General features: G+C 38.5%; 1 protein-coding gene across 1 annotated transcript in view; it reads right to left on the reverse strand.

Moving 5' to 3' along the window:
• The window catches only part of LOC104409805 (plasma membrane calcium-transporting ATPase 2-like), a gene marked incomplete at both ends in the record, with an annotated part of 74,673 nt that overhangs the window by 19,903 nt on the left and 35,206 nt on the right, over window positions 1–19,564 (reverse strand). Inside the window, 5 exon segments of the mRNA XM_010019791.1 lie at window positions 1,340–1,427; window positions 2,474–2,513; window positions 2,515–2,627; window positions 7,862–8,096; window positions 8,633–8,874. Coding sequence (XP_010018093.1) covers window positions 1,340–1,427; window positions 2,474–2,513; window positions 2,515–2,627; window positions 7,862–8,096; window positions 8,633–8,874 — 718 coding nt within the window.

The following is a 19,564-nucleotide window of genomic DNA, read 5'->3' on the forward strand; positions in this document are numbered from 1 at the left end:
AGCTGCCCAATCTTGTGCTTACCAGATTTCTCTGGAATGAGCCGTGCTTCCAGAGTTCCTCACATACACTGGTCCCAAACCCAAAGGACCCTAGTGAGCCAATCTTCAAATTCACAATGGAATTTTTGCCCCAAAATCATGTAAACATTAAAAAAATTTACATACTGCTCGAAAGTTTTTATCGATCGTGTATGGGTTCACATCAATAAAACCTTGCCGTACCAAAAGGCTTTCCTACCTAAATGTGAATTATTTAAGGAGCCAACCAGCTGATAACATCTAACTGATCAGCTGGATCTTGTCCTGACTGTCATCTCCTGCAAAAATTGCTAGGATAGGTGTCCCCAGACTTTCTAAGGCCCTAGCAAAATAATCCAGCTCTTTCTTCATGAGGAAGCCAGCAAACACAGCCATCTGCTGACAGGGCTTCTGCCTGCACCAGCCCCCAGCTTAGCATGGCCAGAAATGACGTTATTCCTAATCAAAAATTAGCTGATTTCATCAGCTGTCTTTTAAGTGTGAACTTCAAAGTCAACAGAGGAAGATTTCAAGTCATCAAGAAGTGAGTTACAGATAGGAAAAAAGCTTTATAAAGAAAACTGTGAACAAAACCTCTTTTATAGGAGCATTCCATCTGCAGTGTTGTAAGAGAACATCATTTGTGTGGTGCAGTCTGAGCAAAACCAGACTAAAAATACAGCCAGAAATCTAAAGGAAGCCAATGCACCTCAAATCATGAGTGAGCCTATAGGAAAATGGAATTGGCTTAAAAAGCCCATCTCCATTCATGTAATGCTATAAAAGGCAGCTCCCAGTTTCACCAATAACTGCTATTGTAACATGAAAAGTGTTTTATCTTGGAATACTCATTAAAAATAATTGCCAGAGAACAGATGCACTTGAGTGACTTGATTTACTCTAAATGAGATTGTTCCTGTTTTCTTCATAAAGAGGTATAGGCGAAGACTACAAGTATCTATACCCCTCTTGTTTTATATGAAGAGCTCAGTATTTTCTTTCTGACCAGCAAACACATTTTCCCTTCCCAGCAACAGCCTCATTCTAGTCCAGTTAAAGTCACAAGGCAAATCTGAGATTAGTATTTCTGTTATTCATGCCAACCAGTTTCCTCTTCCATTTGAAGACTCGGGTAGAACAGAAACACAAGAGACTTGGTTACCAAGAACACTTCCTTGCATTGTGTATAAATGTGCAATTAAAGCTAAGAACTCAGCTATATTTGTAACAGCAGAATTTTCACAACACAGATGATGTGCTGAGCATACTTCAGTAACTTTGGCATTAGTTTCCACACACACATAAAGCAGCCTGCACGCACCTTTGACCAAAGTGTGTTTGTCAGTGGGAGATGAGCGAGCAAGCACCCGAAGCTTTGGCCAGATTTTGTCGATCCGTTCTTGCTCAATCTGGAGGGGGGGGACACAAGAAAGACCCCAATACAGTAGAACTGTTAGTCTGTGATTAGTAAAATGCAAACTATATTTGTGTCTGTGTGGCAGCTGATTTGCTTCACTGTCCTGGTCTGCAACTTTACTCCAAAAGCAGAGAAAAATTACAAAAGCCATCAAAACTACAGATGAAGACAAGGTCAAAACAGGCAGTTTCTACTGCCAAAGCTCAGCTCTTGGCTTATGTAGGTATATTTTCAACAGTATCTCATCAGCTTTTCTTATGATCTTTATGGATAGTTCCACCCTGTATCATGACTCTAGATAGAGGATGTTGACAAGAGTGTTATTCTATTCTAACTTTGAATCCAAATCCTTCACTCCATTTTGACACCAATAATGGCAGAATTTTCTCCGTATACCAATATAAGAACAATCCCGCTGCATATACTAACATTTCTAGGATTCCATCAACCAATGCAAGGAATAAATGACTATGTTCATTCATTAATGATAGACTCAAAGGGACAGCACAGAGTTTGCTTTTTTAAAGCTGACTTCAATAAACCATGTGCTAGCTCCATCTTTTATGAGGAGTTAAAAATCTTCCAAAGAATAGATGAAGCTATGCAAATGGTTAGAGTGAGTGGATATAGCAGTACATTAGATAAACTGCTATAAAATACAGAAATGGGAGGAGCTGGTTCTGAGGACAGCTTGCAATTCCATGAGAGAGATCTGCAAACTGCTGCTGAGTTTCTTCTTTTTGCTAACAAACCTGCTTTAATGTGCTTAGTTTGACTTCTTGTAGTCTAGAGCTATGGTTCTAAGCAGTGCTGAATTAGGCTAGTGCTACGTGCTGAGAGTGTCTGCATCAGGAGAAGGTGGCCACATTTTCACTGGTATTCTTAACTGCAAAAGGCTAGCAGTAGAAAGAAGTAGCAATCTCTCCAAGTAGTCTTTACTGATACGAGGTACACAAGAGTGCAGGAAAAATATTTCAGTGTTCTTGCTATTTTTTAATAACATATTCACCATCTACCTGGATTTAGTATACGAATTACCTCTCCCTTCTCATTTCGGATCCTTCTGTTGAACTCTTTCTGGATGAATGATTCCACATTTTATGGCAATGGCACGTGCTGTGTTGATGTTGTCTCCAGTGACCATGCGGACTGTAATTCCAGCTCGCTGGCACTTTCTTATGGCTTCTGGGACCTACAAAAGCAATATAACAAGAAAGCAAATTCCTAGATAAGAGATAAATTTTAAGTCATTCTGTTTCTAAATCAGAATATTTTAAGGCTAGGAAACTCATGAAGGAAAAAGTGAAATCATACAGTTTATGGCATATTATAGCTACCTGACTATTACAGAATTGAGGTTATGCCACAGGCAAGACAAATCTTGTACTGAGGAGCACGCAAACCCTTTTTAAGACGAGCTGCCTAAAGCTTCTCCTGACTTTAATAAAAAGGAGAGCTCTGTAGCTTTTCCGACCTTGAGCATCAGGTACAGCACGCTGTACGCCTCAAGAACAGCCTAGACAGATACTTTCAGCATACCACCACTTCTCTAGATTTCATTTGTACCCAGACGAGACTAAGGGCATCCCAGGACTCCTCATGAAGACCAAAACCCTTCCCAGAACTGAACTTCCTTACTACAGAAGATAGCAAGGAACAGATGTAAAGCAATTCTAGATTGCACTCGTTGTTACATGTGAAGTAGACACGGGACACTCGAGAAGAAAAAGATTCCCCAAAGATGAGCATGACTTAAATAAGCATCTGAATATTAGGCAGTGATCCTAAGTAAACCTCCAGGAAACGTGAAGGTTATCTCCCAAATTAAAACAGCTCAAAGACCTGGCCCTAGATGCTTGCTCTGCAATATTGCCTAAGACTTTCAATCTATGTAATTCATACATAAATTATTTTGCACAAATTCCCCAAATACGTATCTGACCACTGACTGCAAATTGCTGCTGTATGACAGCTGAGCTCCTTCAGATGACAGTTATGTAAAGTAACAGGATTGTCTGACTGTGATGAATTTTGTCAGCAATCATGTATGTAGAGAGCTGCTGATTTCCTACAGAAACTAAAAAGCAAAGGATATGATTATGAAAAGAATTTTAACATAATTATTGAAAATTAAGAAATAAAAAATAAAACCACTACCCCCCCCCCAAAAAAAACCCCAAACCAACACAAAATGACATTACTGGCTACAACAGCAATGCCTTGCTATATTCTACTGCCAGTTCAGTGCAGTTTGCTGATCATAACCTCTATCATAGATGTAAGTGTATTGTAGAACTCAATGCCAATTACAGTGGATTAATCTCACCCATTAGTTCAGAAAATATTAAGAAAAGGGGCCACCATCTACAAGATTACCCTGTTAATTCTGTGCATCTCTAGATATTTTAATTTCCTCTATAGCTGCAATACGTGACACTGCCGAGGGCAGGGCACTGCCTTCTGCATGACAGCCACTGTTCTCATCCAGTGTGGCAAATGCTGGTCTTATAATTATTCCATGGAGCCAGAGAGGCTATGTATCTCGGGCTGCACGTCAGACTGAAATTACACACCCTTAAACCATATTGTAGATAATGATTACTCTAATCAGTGAATACAATTTCACACCATGTTTCTGCATCTTTAATAAAGGCAGTTGTGAAGCTTTCATTTCCCCAAATGCCTCACACTAAGCTAAGACCTAACTGAGGATCGGACCAGTACTTGTCCCATGACTACAAAGAAAATCTCTCCACCCTCAGGCTGCATCCACACAATGTGCTGTTTGCAGTATGACTCAGAACCAACAGAAAAAATAAGGGACAGAAACTTATCTTCCCATTCTCCTATCTCTACTAAGAGAATATTATTACCACAAGTTGGATCCTAGAAACATTATTTGGACCTGACGCCTTTGAACATTATGAAATAGACTTCTACGGGAGGCATACAACCTATGGGGGCATTAAAAATCTATTGCTTAAGCAAATGACTCCTGTTCTGCTGTTTCCATGTTAATAATCCTGACTATATCCCATTTGCCAATTTGGAATGTCCTTAGTATCCACTTTAGCTGTGGTGACCCTCATGCATAGGGTAGGACAGATTCAGATGACTTTCTGTAAAACCAGCACAGTGGATGAACCATGAAGGAGAAAAAAAATTACAGTAGAAACAGCAAAAAAAGGTCCAGTCACAAAAAGTGCCAGTCCTATTACACAGGGTCACGGGAGGACAACCTAGTTTCCGAACCATCCCAAAATCAAATAGAACTAGAGAAATAATTCTATTTTCCTCCTCTTTCATTTTTTGGACAGCTGGTGGGTGGTATCTGATTTAATACTGTGTACAGTAATTACAGTGAAAATATTGTTCCTATTTTTTTATTGCTGTAAGGAAGAAAAAAATGGGCAGGGGAAGCACATATTTTCCATCAGTTCTGCAGAGCTTCAGTGCACGTTTTAAAAGTCTCTGGTCTGCAAAGAAAACCTCCCAGTGCATGCACACATGCATAAATTATCCAGTGCAGGAATATCTATCAGAATCAGGTGACAAATAAATAGGTGGCATTTGGAATTGGTTTATGTTCATTCCCAGAAATAACAGACTGTAGGCGTACATTGGCAAATCAGTATAAGCCAGTTCAGACTCATTAAAATCAATCCAGAAAGACTGTCAAAATCAACAGAGAATCTCTACAAGAACAAGACATCGTTCTATTTGTTCTCTTCTTGTATATTTATCAAAGAAAAATGCACACACACAGAGAAAGATAAATATCAAGGAGGTAGTTCAGTGCTGCTGCTAATGAGTTAAGCTAGTGTCTGAATTAACCAAGGAATTATGAAGAAGTCATAGGTGTCCAGTGGTTACACTCCAGGTAAAGCTGGTCAGTTGCTGGATATCACTGTTGAATAATTAATCCAGATAGTTTCTTTTCTTGTACAGAAAGAAATGCAAGTGCAAGAAAGCTCCCAGCATTATCCTCAGAACAGATGGCAGAACTCTGAACCCATGTGAGCATGGCACCACTGACACTGCAGGGATTCCTAAGATGCACACCAGCACCATGCCATAGGAGCTCAGTGGAAGCAAGGAGGCTTCCATTTCGCATGTGTTAACTCCAGCAAACATCTTAGGAAAAAGGAGAAAAGGGAGCCTTTCCCAGGAAAAATGGGAATGTAATTTAAGGGAAACTAAAGGTGACCAGGATGGTGACACTGGATGTTTCATTGGATATACCTAATCTAACATTTCTGTCAGAACAAATTCTGATAGCCATGGGAATAATAACAAAATAGCAGCTGCAGTAATAGGTCTATTTTTTTTACGTTCCTTTTCCTTACAGAAGGCATTTGGAATGTGGTGTCCAGTGGTGACTCTATTTAATAAGTGGGCTTAATTCTGGCAAAATAGTAAAATCCCTTATAACAGCTCAACATCTTACTATTTGCCTCTACAATGGGGATTTCACTGTTGTAATATATGTATAATACGATATTCCCACTGAGTCAGATATTCCATACCTAGCCAGTTTGCCTGACATTTATTGGGTTTTTACTGGCTTGGGTTTTTTTGTTTCCTTCCTTTCCCCTAAGGTACTTTTACTACTTTCTATCTGTGTATGGTGTAATAATAAATTAACATTGTCTTAAAAGTTCTCATGACACTATTACCACTTAAAAACAGTCAAGAGGGGAAAGGGGGGAAAAAAGAAAAAACCCACCCAAAACCCAAAGCCCCAGAAAACAATCACCCAACTTTTGGTAAAATTCTGAAATAATTAACATTTTCCTGTGTGCCTTGTAACTAAGTAAGAAGTGTCACTGCATATTCTGGTGCTAAACTACAAGAAATCCAATACATTATTCAAATCATTACCTAGAAATAAAATGCTCTCCTGCCTTCACCTTCTTTGATCCTTTACACAGAAGTCAGACTTGACCTCTTTATTTTTAGCAACGTTACTCCTTTTTACCCTAAGCTCCTAAGGAATTTTTCCCCACAAGAGGAGAATGGTTCTAATCATAATCTCATGACCGGATAGTTTGCAGCTGTTTTCAATAACGAGTACAAATCCCTTGTTATTTGGATAATATGCTACCTGTCTCCTCAGTCTGTCACACACACACAACCTGACCTACAGCTATTTTCTCACATGGACCATGAACCAGTTTGGAGGCAAAAAGGACTGAGTCACAGCTCCAGTGGTCACTGGCAATTAGAAACTTTCTGAGTGAAATACAGGTGAGCTACAGCATTAAAGGATTGCTGCAGTCAGAGCATTTTAAGGCTTTTAAACATGTTTAGGCATTCAACGTCAGGTGTAGGGACAGATGGGTTAGCAGCAAGAGACCATCTGACGACAGATAAAGTGAATGCTGTTTATCTGATGGTTGTACAGATAAGGAGTTTATTGTACAGTCTGCACCTAAGCAAGATTTACTCTACTTTTATAACAGAGAGTAGTTACGCAGGTGGTACCTGTAGTTGTAATGTTAGTTTCCAAAGTTACAGCAGCTAGAAGAGTGTAAAACCTACTTATAAAGGACTCAGGGAAATAAATCTGGGCTTCTCTGGGTAACCTGTGCTAGTGTCTCACCACTCTCACAGTGAAGAATTTCTTCCTAATGTCTAATTTCCATCTCCTCTCTGTGAGGTTAAAGCCATTCCCACTTGTCCTGTCACTACAGGCCCTTGTCAAAAGCCTCTCTCCAGATTTCTAGTCAGCCCCAAAATCTTGGAAGTGTAGTAGCAGGCACATGCTTCCAATATGCACAGCCAATACTGACTGTCTCAGTTAAGTGGAAATTTTAGTCATATTTTTACAAGCCATTGAAGTATAGTATCCATGAAATCTTTAGCCTTTCCATGGCAAAGCTTTTCCTTGCCCAAATACATTAAAATCAGTTTTCCTTTGTAGCCACCAGTTACAATCCTAAGACAGTTAGTAAAGTGGCAACCGTTACATGACCTCCAAGCCTGTATACAATTTTTGTGGAAAACAAGCCCACTGCAGTTACAATCACAGAATCATGGCAATTCTAATCACTGCACACCTTTACTGTCAGAGTTGCACATCAACTGCATTGCTTAAAGGAAAATTCTTTAATGCCTGGGAGCATAATAAAACTTCTGCTGATCAAACCTCCTGAATACTGCTCCTTGAGAGAAGGTTAAGTCATCTCAGTGTTGCCATTCAAAAAGCCCTATTTTGCTTTATTTAAACATTGGTTGATTAATAGCTGGTTTTTATTAGGTTATTTGACTTATTATCAAGAAAAGCCTATTTCTAAGCTCACTTCTACCTTCTTTGACAGAGCTAATTAAACCTGAAAAGAAGATAAGACCTGCAAGAAACCTGCAGTTTCCTGGTTAACGTTCAGCTCTCTGAGAAGTGCTTTATAACATAAGAACTCAGTATACCTCTGGCCTTACTGGGTCTTCAATGCCAACAACACAAATGCAAGTCAGGTCAGATAATATGTCATTTTCGTTGTCCCAGTCAGGCTCTGGGCTGCTGCCGAAGTCTCGGAAGGCAACACAGATGGTTCTCAGCCCATCGCAGGCCATAGGTTCAATCACTTTCTTCACCATTTCATCTCGGTCGCGGGGTCTGAAGATCCGAGGTTCACCAGCTGCATTAAGGATCCTGGAACATCTGTTTTAGTTGAGAAAATACGTAAGTTGATTGTGTATTTGCAAGATTGCTGACAGGTATTTCTTTGTGCCAGCATATTTCATTCAACAGTTTCCTTTTTTGATGGCAAGTTTTGAATTTCCAGGCTAAATTTCTACATTATACAAGAAGATTCACTACTGAACTGTCAGAGAGATTTTGTTTGTAACTTATTACGGAGACACTAAGAGCCGTTCAGCCATTATTTCCTCAATACCCATGTAATTAATGAGCTGACAACTTACAGTGAAATTGAAAAATCCTTATTTTCCAAAAGAGTTGAACATAAACCATCCATTTGTGTACTGCTGAATGCAGACCTAAATCTTTGGCTAGCCATTGGTAAGAAAAACAAACCAAAGAGTTTTGCAAGAGTGAGCACGTCAAAAAACTATGTTTAGAAAACAACAATAACAGGTTATACTCCTAAAGTGTGTCATATTTCTACTGTAAGTCTTACTAGTGTCAGAACATATTGCCTTTTGGAAAAAGACAGCAACTAATTCACTGGAACTTACTTCTTCAGCACAATTTCAGAAGCTCCTTTGCTGTACATTCGGAAACTGCCATCTGGCATTTTAATGACAGTACTCATTGACTTTCTCACAGAGTTGAAGGTGTAAACTTTATAGAGCTTCTCCTCGGGGATGAGGTTTCGAACAGGCTCATAATCCTGCTTTAAATCCAGGACAAATCCCAAGAGACCACACTCCGTCTTATTGCCGACCTGGCGAGGCAGGCCACCCTCTTTCTCTGGTGGCTGAAGAGAAGGAAAAATCAGACATTAATTTCTCTGCTGATAAGCAGTACACAACAGCTTCTGAACAATGAATGCGAAGTTAAAACGGACAGTTTAAGATCTGAAACTCTAACTGCGCTGCCATGAGTCTTCCAAGTTTTAAAAGCCAGCAAAAAACCCTACAGAGCTATAACCAACTTGAAGCAGCTATTCTCACAACAAGGAACATTTCTCTAGGCAAATAGCTACATTTGGTCTATTGCATTTCTTTGCTTTCAAATTAGCCATTGGCAGTTGAATAGCTTGTGATGGTTAAAAATGAAGTAACTTTCTTTAAGCTCAAAAAGAATTAATTCTCATTTGTCAAAACCAGGGGATTTCATTTTCTCACTTGCTTAGAATTACATTGTTTTGCTGACTTCCATGGTTGAAGGAAGATCTGTCCTTTTCTTCCTGCCAGGCATTTTTTATGTAAAAATAAATCTGTGTCTAATCGTAACAGCAAATCTCAGTGAAAAAGGTATTTCCAACAATCTATAAAATAATAGTTCTACATCTAAAAGTAACTGTTTCTGTAATTACTGTATTTTAGTCTGCTGCTTCAGACAATAAATGCTTTATATGTTAGAAAAAATGGAGCAGACTAGTCTAGAATTAAAGAAGTGTTGTTTAAGCCAGGGCTAAACTATACTTAAGGGAACCAAAAGGAGAAGTGTTTTCAAAACTTTCATTTGCATGGAGAACAGAGTTGACTCAAGACAAGACTGTAAGTTATCGTTTTCAATGTGACTTCAACTTCTGCCTCACATTTTGCAGAATTAGGCCTGCGGGACTATATTCATAATCCATGTTTATTTTCACTAAAGACTTCCAAATTCAGTCTACTTTGGAAACAGGATTCCTAAATCAATGGAATTCCCTATACTGCACACCTCAGTGGGATGAGGGGTCATGCAGGTATTGAGTAAAGTTGCAGATCAGTAATCCTACTTAGAATTGAATTCTTGCAACAAACACAGCCACAAAAAGGGAAAATAGAAAAGGGGACCTTTAAGTAAGTATTAGTAAGTACGTCAGTATTGCAGATACCCACCAATTGCAGCTGGGTTAGAAAATGAAAGGCAGACAATAATAGACTGGTGTAGAACTGTGGTAAGCAAATTAACACAGATTTTTCCATAAGAATCATCTTTCCATCACTAGGAAAACATGTACCTGGTGACAGATAGAGCCATGTAGTTTCTTTTTCAGAGAGAGGCATCTATGGTGAAGAATAGGTAATAATCTAAAAATCTCAAAGAGATTCCAAAAAGAATTGTAACATCTGACCTCTACATGAACCATTATTTTTATTGAGTTATATGGGTTGCATTTATGTTGCTGTGACATTTTAGCCTTACTCCAGGGTCAATGTAAAATTCTGACATTCGGTGAAGATGCTAATATATTAATTTTATTATATGCTATAACAACTTGCCCTGTTATAATCCAATTATACTGTGATGTAACTTCTCCCTGGATTCTCAAATTCACTTAAGAATCCCTAATGTTAGATGCAAGTGCTCAGTTACGTGTATTTGGAAGGATCGTTACATTCAGATATGAAAAACTCAGGAGTTCAAAAGATACCCTTTAAAATACAGATTTGTTTAAATACATAAGGTACATTTTCATGATATTGCAGGCACTCATCTCCTGAAACATGCTAAGAACTTCAGGTTTCTCAATGCAACAGAATAGTCAACCTCTCTGCGTGGGTAGGAATGCCAGGAAAGGCTGGTTTCTCTGCGCATATCATATCAAACTCTTTCCATTTCAGATCTAAATCCTCATCTAAGCTTTGGTCCTCTCTGCCATCAAAGTCAACAAACCTTGACATTCACTTGAATGTGAATGTGACCAAGGCACTAGCAAACACACACTGGCAGCTGATAAAAGATATAAATTTCTTTCCATCAAAGACATACGATCCTAGGCAATAATTAATTTATACATAAGATTTCATCATGCCCTGATATGACAGGATATTGAGAAAAAAAAAAAATCTGCTCACATTTCACAATATATAAAACTAAATATTAGAGTCCTTCAAGAATTATTTTCATTTCAACAAAAACTAGATCACATTCTCCTCTTCTCACTGTGGTCTAAAAATGGATTTCTTTTAGAGAACATCTTTTGAATGCAAATACGTAAGCAAGGGGAAAAAATACCAGTGACAAAAAAATGAACAGACATCTCAGAAAGGTTTCAAACCCTGACAAGTGGCCACCTCCCTCTAGAGCAGCTGCTGTCTCCATATTCTTTGTACATTACATTATAATAAAGCATATGGTGGTGAGAGCTGGCAAGCAGCACTTCCTTTCCTCTACTGCTTCAGCTCAAAATCTATATGCCAAAAGCAGTCTCCTTGCAGATTGTTCCTGACAATCCTTTGCAGAAGCTGCTGGCTTTTAAACCTTCCTACCGTGCTGTATCTAAATTTATTTCTTGCTGAAATCTGCAGTTTATGGCACCTGGAAAACAATTGAAAGAACAGCCCAAAGGGGTTACTTTTAAATAATTAACTAGGAACTTCATTGACTCCTCAGAGAATGGAAATCCTTTGATAACATATGAGAGAACTGTGATTTGCAGATGGGAACTTCACTCTTTTTGAATGCACTGTTTCTCAAGAGCTCAGTGGAAGAGCTTTTGCTAGGCACAAGGCAGCCACATACTGCGCAAGCTTCTACTAGGAAGAAACTGATCCAACATCTTCCTCCAGTAACAACTTTCCACTGATCCTTGTAACATGTTTTCAAATGTTTCTTCCAAGTCTTTATATTATTTAGGTAATAATAATATCTCAAGTGTAAGTGAATGCTTGCATGTAAAACAAACTGCAGGCAGATGTACAACCACCAAATCAAAATAGGTTTCTAGGTCAAAGTACAGCTGTATTATTAAGCCTTCAAAATAACAAACCAAAAGCTAGTATTGACCTAATAGAGAATCTGGATTACAAAAGGTGTTTTTAGAATTTTTTCACTGGAAAATAATTAACTAATAAAATTCGTTAAGAAGGAAGAAAGAGAAAACAATGGGCATAATTTCTAGAGGTGCTTTAACTTTTAACATTAAATTAGCAAATCATAATGCCTCTATTTTTACCGTAACACTTACAAAACCTCATTTTTCTCATTGCCCGTTTTGATGTGATAAGAGAGGACCTAGCAAGAAGATCCAAGCAGTCTTTCCATGTTAAAATCTTAGGATTTCATACATTCTCTGAAGTAATTTGTTTTACGTTATTCTCCTGTGTTCTATAGATTGAACTACTCCTTTAGCATACTGTAAATATACCACTTTTAGCAAGATAAAAAAAGAACTTTTCTAGAATATTATATCCACATCAAATGTTCCATTTCAGCTCCATTTGCAACAGGCAAACAGAGGAAAAACATTTTTAAAGTTAAACTGAAAAAAAAAAAATTCACTCTGAAATTTATTTATTCAGCAAAGAGAAAATAGACCAGGATGTGCAGGGACTTTCTCTGTATATTTAAATATTGTATGTGCAAAATTTAAAATAACCCAGAAGGATCAATGCTGCTCCAACCATGGGCTACTCTTATTATTTAATTCCTAATACTGTAACAAGGAGAACTACTAAAAAACTAGAGTACTATCAAATTCAGAGATACTCCCTCATTAGGTATTTTGAATCAATGGTTTAATGGAAGACAACTAAAGCAAGATTAAACCAAACAAAATTTATAATCTGAAGTATCAGCTTTTTATAGACACAGGTTTATTCAACTGACCTCAAGCTAAGCCAAGACAGATTTAGAAATGACTGTTTATCTTAGAGAAAAAAATTCAAGATGAAAGGAGTGTGCTTTTTCCAGCCAAGGATTAAGAAACTAAAACTGCTTGACTAAAGAAAGTTTTCAATTACGAAATGGGAAACTGTTTCAGAAGATGTGTTGACAATAAGAAAACAGTAATACTAGACATCAGCTTTTTTAGTTTTCAGTTATGATTTCTCATAGGGAGATCCTGTTAACTACAGAAGTTCACAGCATCACTGCCTTTCTGTCTCGCATAGGAAGAGCATCTCCACAGATCCTTCACCCCACCTATAATCTGGATTCTGGGTGCCAAACACCATGAACAAATTCGCTTTATCTTTGCTTTACTACTTGTTCTAAGAGTATTTATTGTTTTCTCACTGTATCACCTCTTCAGAACTACATGGGAATGCACATGCCTGCATAAGAATACAACAGAAACTTTGTTAAAGCTTGTCTGGAAATAGGCTGGTTTTGATAATGCACAGATTCTCTCACAGAAACTTGTTTTATTTTTCCACTTATAATTTAGAAAGGTTGCTTAATAATCCTGTCTGACTTGTCCCAAACAATACTGTGGAAGTTCCCTTTGGTTCTACTGAATTTCTGCCCACACGATACTTTCAACACTATCTCATCACACAGCACATTGCTGGCTTTCCGCGCAGATCCCAACTGGTATATTAATTATACACAACTAGGATAATACTAATTAACCAAATTAGAAGTCTTGCATCTTTTTGTAGATTTAAACAAGGAAAAACAAACCAGCATCGTAATGATAATACCCGGCATCACTTCTATACTGTTAAAACATTAGAAATTTACTTTCATAAGGCCTTCATTTAGGAATAAAATTAGTCCTCATATCTTGGGCTGATTCTGATCTTTGCTACCCTTGAGGACATCCAGAATAATATTATTGACTTGAGTAATGAGGAAGATCCCAATATGTCCTCAGACTTTCTGAATTTTAAGTAATTTTGTTCATCTTAACAATTAAAAAGTTGCTTCTGTTTTATACAGAGCACAAAAAGCAACATGCTTTCTGACAATATACACGCTAGTTTACAACTCAGAATCATCACTGCAAGGTACAGTGCTGTTGAAATTCAGTTAAATTAAAATCAAAAGTCAGTTTGAATTGAGGTCAGCATAAGAGATTGAAAGAGAACAACAAAGAACTTGGAACTGCTTGTGTAATACCGAATCAACCACTTCCCTGGGCAGCCTGTTTCGATGCCTGACAACCCTTTCAGGGAAGTAATTCCTAATACCCACTGTAAACCTCCCCTCGTGCAACTTGTCCTATCACTTGTTACTTAGGAGAAGAGACCGACCCCACCTCACTACAACCTCCTGTCAGGCAGTTGCAAAGAGCAAGAAGGTCCCCCCTGAGCCTTCTCTACTCCAGACTAATCCCCCCAGGTCCCTCAGCCCTTCCCCATCACACTTGTGCTCCAGGCCCTGCTCCAGCTCCGGTGCCCTTCTCTGGCCCCGCTCCAGCACCTCAATGTCTCTCTTGTAGTGAGGGGCCCAGAACTGACACAGGGTTCAAGGTGCAGCCTCACCAGTGCCCAGTGCAGGGGGACAGTCCCTGCCCTGGCCCTGCTGCCACACTGGTGCTGATACAGGTCAGGATGCTGGGGGCTCCTTGGCTGCCTGGGCACACACTGGATCATGTTCAGCTCTGTCAACCAACACACCCAGGTCCTTTTCCACTGAGCAGCTTTCCAGCCACTCTCCCTCTCCAGGTTTCTTGTAGCCCCTTCAGGCACTGGAGCTGCTCTAAGGTCCCCCCTTGAGGAGCCTTCTCTTCTCCAGGCTGTCCCAACCTGGCCCCAGAGCAGAGCTGCTCCAGCCCTCACGGCATGTCCGTGGTCTCCTTTGGACTTCTCAGTTCTGCTGTCTCAGCAAGCAATGAGTAGTAATAGTGAGGCAGTTTAAAAGACTTCCCTACTATTGACCACACATGTGCTGCACTCCTCAGCCAACACAGAGCAGGCTCCTCAGACGAGTGACAGCAGTGTCACAGGCCCCCACCTTGTTATTTGACAACCATTTAACTATCAGATCTGCTCATACTTTCTAGGAAATTGGAAATATTTGACTTATTGCTATATAGGGTATAAGAACCAATATGTTTGTACAGTAGCCAGAACAATGGAATCAGTGAGGTAAAACTAGCATAATTATATCTGCTACAGCAATCGGAGGATACTGAAATCCAGGCTTCCTGTATCAGAATAGCTCTTCATGCAGGACAGTTATTTGATTTTGTCCTGGGTTCAGCTGTAACAGTTATTTTTCTCCTTAGCAGCTGGTGCAGTGCTGTGTTTTGGCTTCAGTCTGAGTTACCGGCTGGGCTTAAACCACGACAGATGTTTAGGAGGACAATAATTATTTTTTTTTTTATATTATCTGAAGACAGACCTGAAAATGATGCACCAATCTATTTAATTAATGCAATGCTGTGGTACCATGTAATCCTCATCGCTAGCGCTTGAGATGGATACATGTGTAGTCAGATACAGCATAAGACCAGTGTATTTCACCATCTCTTGTTGCCTCAAATAATGTCAAGGCCAGCTGTAATTATGTAATGTATCAGTGTGACATTTCCCATCACCATGGCAAAGTTCAGACAGCAGCAGTGGTGTGGCTCAGTGAATATGGACTCGTGCTTAGTTTGGCTCACATAAGGGTAGCAAGAAAAAATACTATCCCTAAATTCCCTCTAGAGTGATTATGAAAGAAGATTAAATCATGCATGAAGAACAGACCGGAAGGCTGGTGTGACAGTCTCTACTCCCTCTCTCATTGACTGTTACGTATTTTTAACATTCAAAGAGAGCTAATACTTTGCCCTTAATTAATTAATAACAAATAATTAGATTACACTTTTAGTTTGAAGGATGAATTTACCTTTGTTTCATTTGAATTGAAAAAGTATAGGGAAAAAAACAGGAAGACCATTAAAATTGTTTCTTCTCAACACTAGTTAAAAGTAAAAGATGGATATGCCAGTCCTGTACACATCTGTCACAGACTTACAGAGTAGTTGAGGCTGACAGGCACCAGCCTCCCTCTTTTGGGAGACCATCTAAACCCAGGGTCACGTAGAACAGGCCGCTCAGGACTGTGTCCAGTTGGGTTTTGGGTATCCACAAGGATGAAGACTCTACCACCTCTCTGGGCACCTTGTGCCAGTGTTTGATCACCCTTACATTAACATTAAAACTTGTTTTCTTACATTTAACTGTAATTTCCCCTGTTTCAATTTGCTCTCACTGCCTTTTTGCCTTTCACCAGGCACCACTGAGAAAAGTCTGGCTCCATCTTCTTTACTCTGTCCCATCAGGTGTTTATACACATGGGTAACATCCCCCTAAGCCTTCTTTTCTCCAGGCTGAACAGTCCCAGCCTTCTCGATCTCCCACTTGCATGTCAGGCCCTCAGCTCCATCATCCAGACCATTAATGACATGAAACAGTATTGCCCCCCTTACTGGGGATACACTGGCTGACACTGTTAGTGATGAGCTCTCAGCTGGACTTTGTTATCTCAACCCCCTATGACCAGGTTTCAGTCTACTTCTGTCCACTTTCTAGTCCCTACATCATCAATTTTTCAATTCACTCTCAAGGACAGACAAAACATTTCTATTGTCTGTGCACAAATTTTCAGACATGCAAAATGTTGACACATGAGCAATTTTCACTATTTGTATGAGAACACTATTCCTAGTTTTGTTCTACTTAGTGTTAGAACTAAGTAGAACAAAAACTGCTATTTCCTTCAGCTTCTCAACCAGAGCAAAAGGGATAACAAGAGGAGAAGCAATATTTGAGGTAGTTAACAAAGCTAAATTTAACTACATTTATCTATGTAATTAATTTAATTGGGCCCAGAGCAAGGATTCCTGATTCCAAATTATGAAAACATTACCTGATATCTTTTAAAACTTATATTTAGACATTGCAGTTCATTAGCGACTCCGTAATCAAAGACATGCCCCAGGGGTTATTCTAGTTCTCTAACTTGAACTTTTTTGTTTTACAACAAATAGTCTAAATTTCAAGATTAAAAGAATGGAAATAGAAAATCCGATGTCTTTCAAATTTAAAAAATAAAAATAATGTTTTTAAATCTCTCAATTCCAAATGACAGCAGTTTGTGGCTATATTTAAACAGAGGTACAATAATACACCATGTTACAGTGCAAAGAACGAACTCTGCCTTGTTATGACTGGTTAATCTCAGTTATGATTAGGATATTCCATCTTTAGTGTTTCCAGATGAGATTAAACTGATTTTTACAGACACAGATTTTTCTCCACATTTTCCCAGAAGAGCCTTGATATATTTATTATAGCGTGAGATGGTATTTCTCTGTATGAAGGGACTTTCCTATTGTTATTGATCAAAACCATTTGTATGTTCCCTTAAAATGTATCATTATGGGAAAATCTGGCTCTCACACTGTGAACATTATGTATTCCTTTTCCAAATTTGGACACTAAAAATCTCCATTCTTGTCCTTTTGTACAGTCCCATTCACAGGGAACTGGCAATTGGTAGATTTATCCTAGTGCCATTCGAGCTTTGTTTAACTGCAACAAGAGTTATTGACAAGTAACCTAAAATAATTAGACATAGCAATTGTTATTAATTTACTTTAATTAACATCCAATTTACTTTAAATATAGTCTAAGTACAGGGCTTCAGTTCAAGCTAGTAATAAAGAAAGAAGCAAGAGCGTCATGTCATGCTCTCCTATTACAAATATCATCGGAACACACACCAGGGACAAATATGCCATTTCTAAACCCAACTGGTTAAAATTAAGAACAGATTAACAGATTTCATAGATTTCTGACACTTTGTTCCATATATTTGGCAAATGCTTGCTATATTTTCATGAACAACAAATGAGCTGAACATTTTTCTTTAAGTGTGAAAGAGAAATCTCACGTAACTGCAGAATTGTAATTGGTACCTCCATAATGACAACCCAAACATCTGCTACCTTGTTTGAGATTTATTCATCTGAGGTTTCACTGCATGCTGATACTCGACTGGCTTCGTGAGTGTTGAAGGCAGAGAAAACACAGACAGGAGACAAACTGCATAATGTTGAGCTGATCAGGTAGTGAAAATTCTACTCCAAAGCAACAGCTGCAGTTTAAAAAGTGTATTTCCAAATTAAAACCAATAGTAGGGATTTACATGTTTTTCTGCCAACATTAAAAGCATTAATGCATCTGTTCTAGGGCTGAAACATCAACTTTCAGATTTGACAAAAGAGAGGTACATTTTCTTTAGTTACAGCAGTGATCTAACTAACTATTGTACATTTGGAAAATGTCCTTTGAGCCACTTTAATACACACATTGGTAATCAACAGTTTTCTCCCTTGCATCTCAAGACTCTTCCACAAAGGTTGCCTCTGAAAAATTTATGCAGTATTTCTGAACATGTCATCATCAGGATTCCAGTTACATGATCTTCCTCACTTCTAACTAGTTAACTCTCACTCAAAATGAGTCATGTTTTTTAAGAACATCTCCACTAGTAGCCTAAAGTTCATCTCATGCATGCTTCCCACTAGCCATTGACATGCATTTCTGCCATGAAGTTGTGAAACACACACCATCTAGAACTAGAAATCCTGCAGTAAAATGTAGACATTAAACCTTCATTTGAGGCTAATGAATTGGGGAAAAAACAAAATGCTCAATACGAATGGATCGTATTGTACAAGAATTCAGTCATCACACTGAATAACAGAAAATGCATGGCCTTTACATGTGCACATCAAAAGCCTGAATGAGAAATGAAATAGTATCTCCAGACAGCTGATCTTTGCATACAGCCTGCCTCTGCACAGAACTTATCAATACTTTGGATTTTCTACTTTTCTACTAAATATATCTCAGATAGGAAAAGTAAATTTCTAGAAAGACCAAACCAAAGCAAAAACTAGCCTTAATACTCACTGCCTTTCTGGTTGCAGCACAATTACAAACCACTTGTACAGTTTAAAGAGCTAAATTTAGCCAGGGCAAAGCAAATCTAGCCACATGAAACGTAAAAGGAAGTTTTTTTCACTTGACTGATGCTACTGATTATAGCCCATCATAATTATAGATCTCTGTTAATATTACTCATTTCCAGGGTAAGGAAAAGGGTTCTTTAACCATCCATTTCTAAATGAGTCTAAAAACATGAACAGCAGCTCTTTCACTTATCATACAAAATGTACTCTAAATCTATATGAGCACATATCAGCTGAACTTCTTTTAAAATTGGTTTTCGTTAGTTTCGGTCGTTTCAGGGGGAGGCAAATGCATGATCTCACATGTGTATAATATCTTAGAGCAACACCTGCCTAGTATTTTCTCAGAAGCATTTTTTTTTTTTTTTTGCATGATTGGTGGGATAATGTTCGAGATCTATTATGGATTCAGTCCTCTGGCCAGTCTCTCTCCTTGTCAGAATACTAAGAATGATGCCCTTGCTGGCAGAACTGCAGCCTGTGAGACTTCAGCCAAGGTTGATCTGATTATTCATCAGAAGGAAATGGCACAGGAATGATGGAGAGGTTGAACATCCTGTCTTTTATAGGAAAATTCTCCCCAAAAAACTTGTCTCTCACCTCTTCTAAATACACCACCCCTACCAAACCAGCACTGAGCACTATCAAGCCCTCTACTTTGGAGTGAGGGAAGTGTAAGGTAACCGAATTCTCTGCTCAACTGAATTAAGTGAAAACAACAACAACAACAAAAAAAATGACAACAGCCTAAGAAATACACAGTGGAACTTTGTGAGCACAATACTTTCATCCAGTATTGCAAACAATGAGCTACATCTAC

Source organism: Nestor notabilis, unplaced genomic scaffold (assembly GCF_000696875.1).
Source record: "Nestor notabilis isolate BGI_N333 unplaced genomic scaffold, ASM69687v1 scaffold12600, whole genome shotgun sequence".
In the NCBI taxonomy this organism is placed as follows: domain Eukaryota; kingdom Metazoa; phylum Chordata; class Aves; order Psittaciformes; family Psittacidae; genus Nestor; species Nestor notabilis.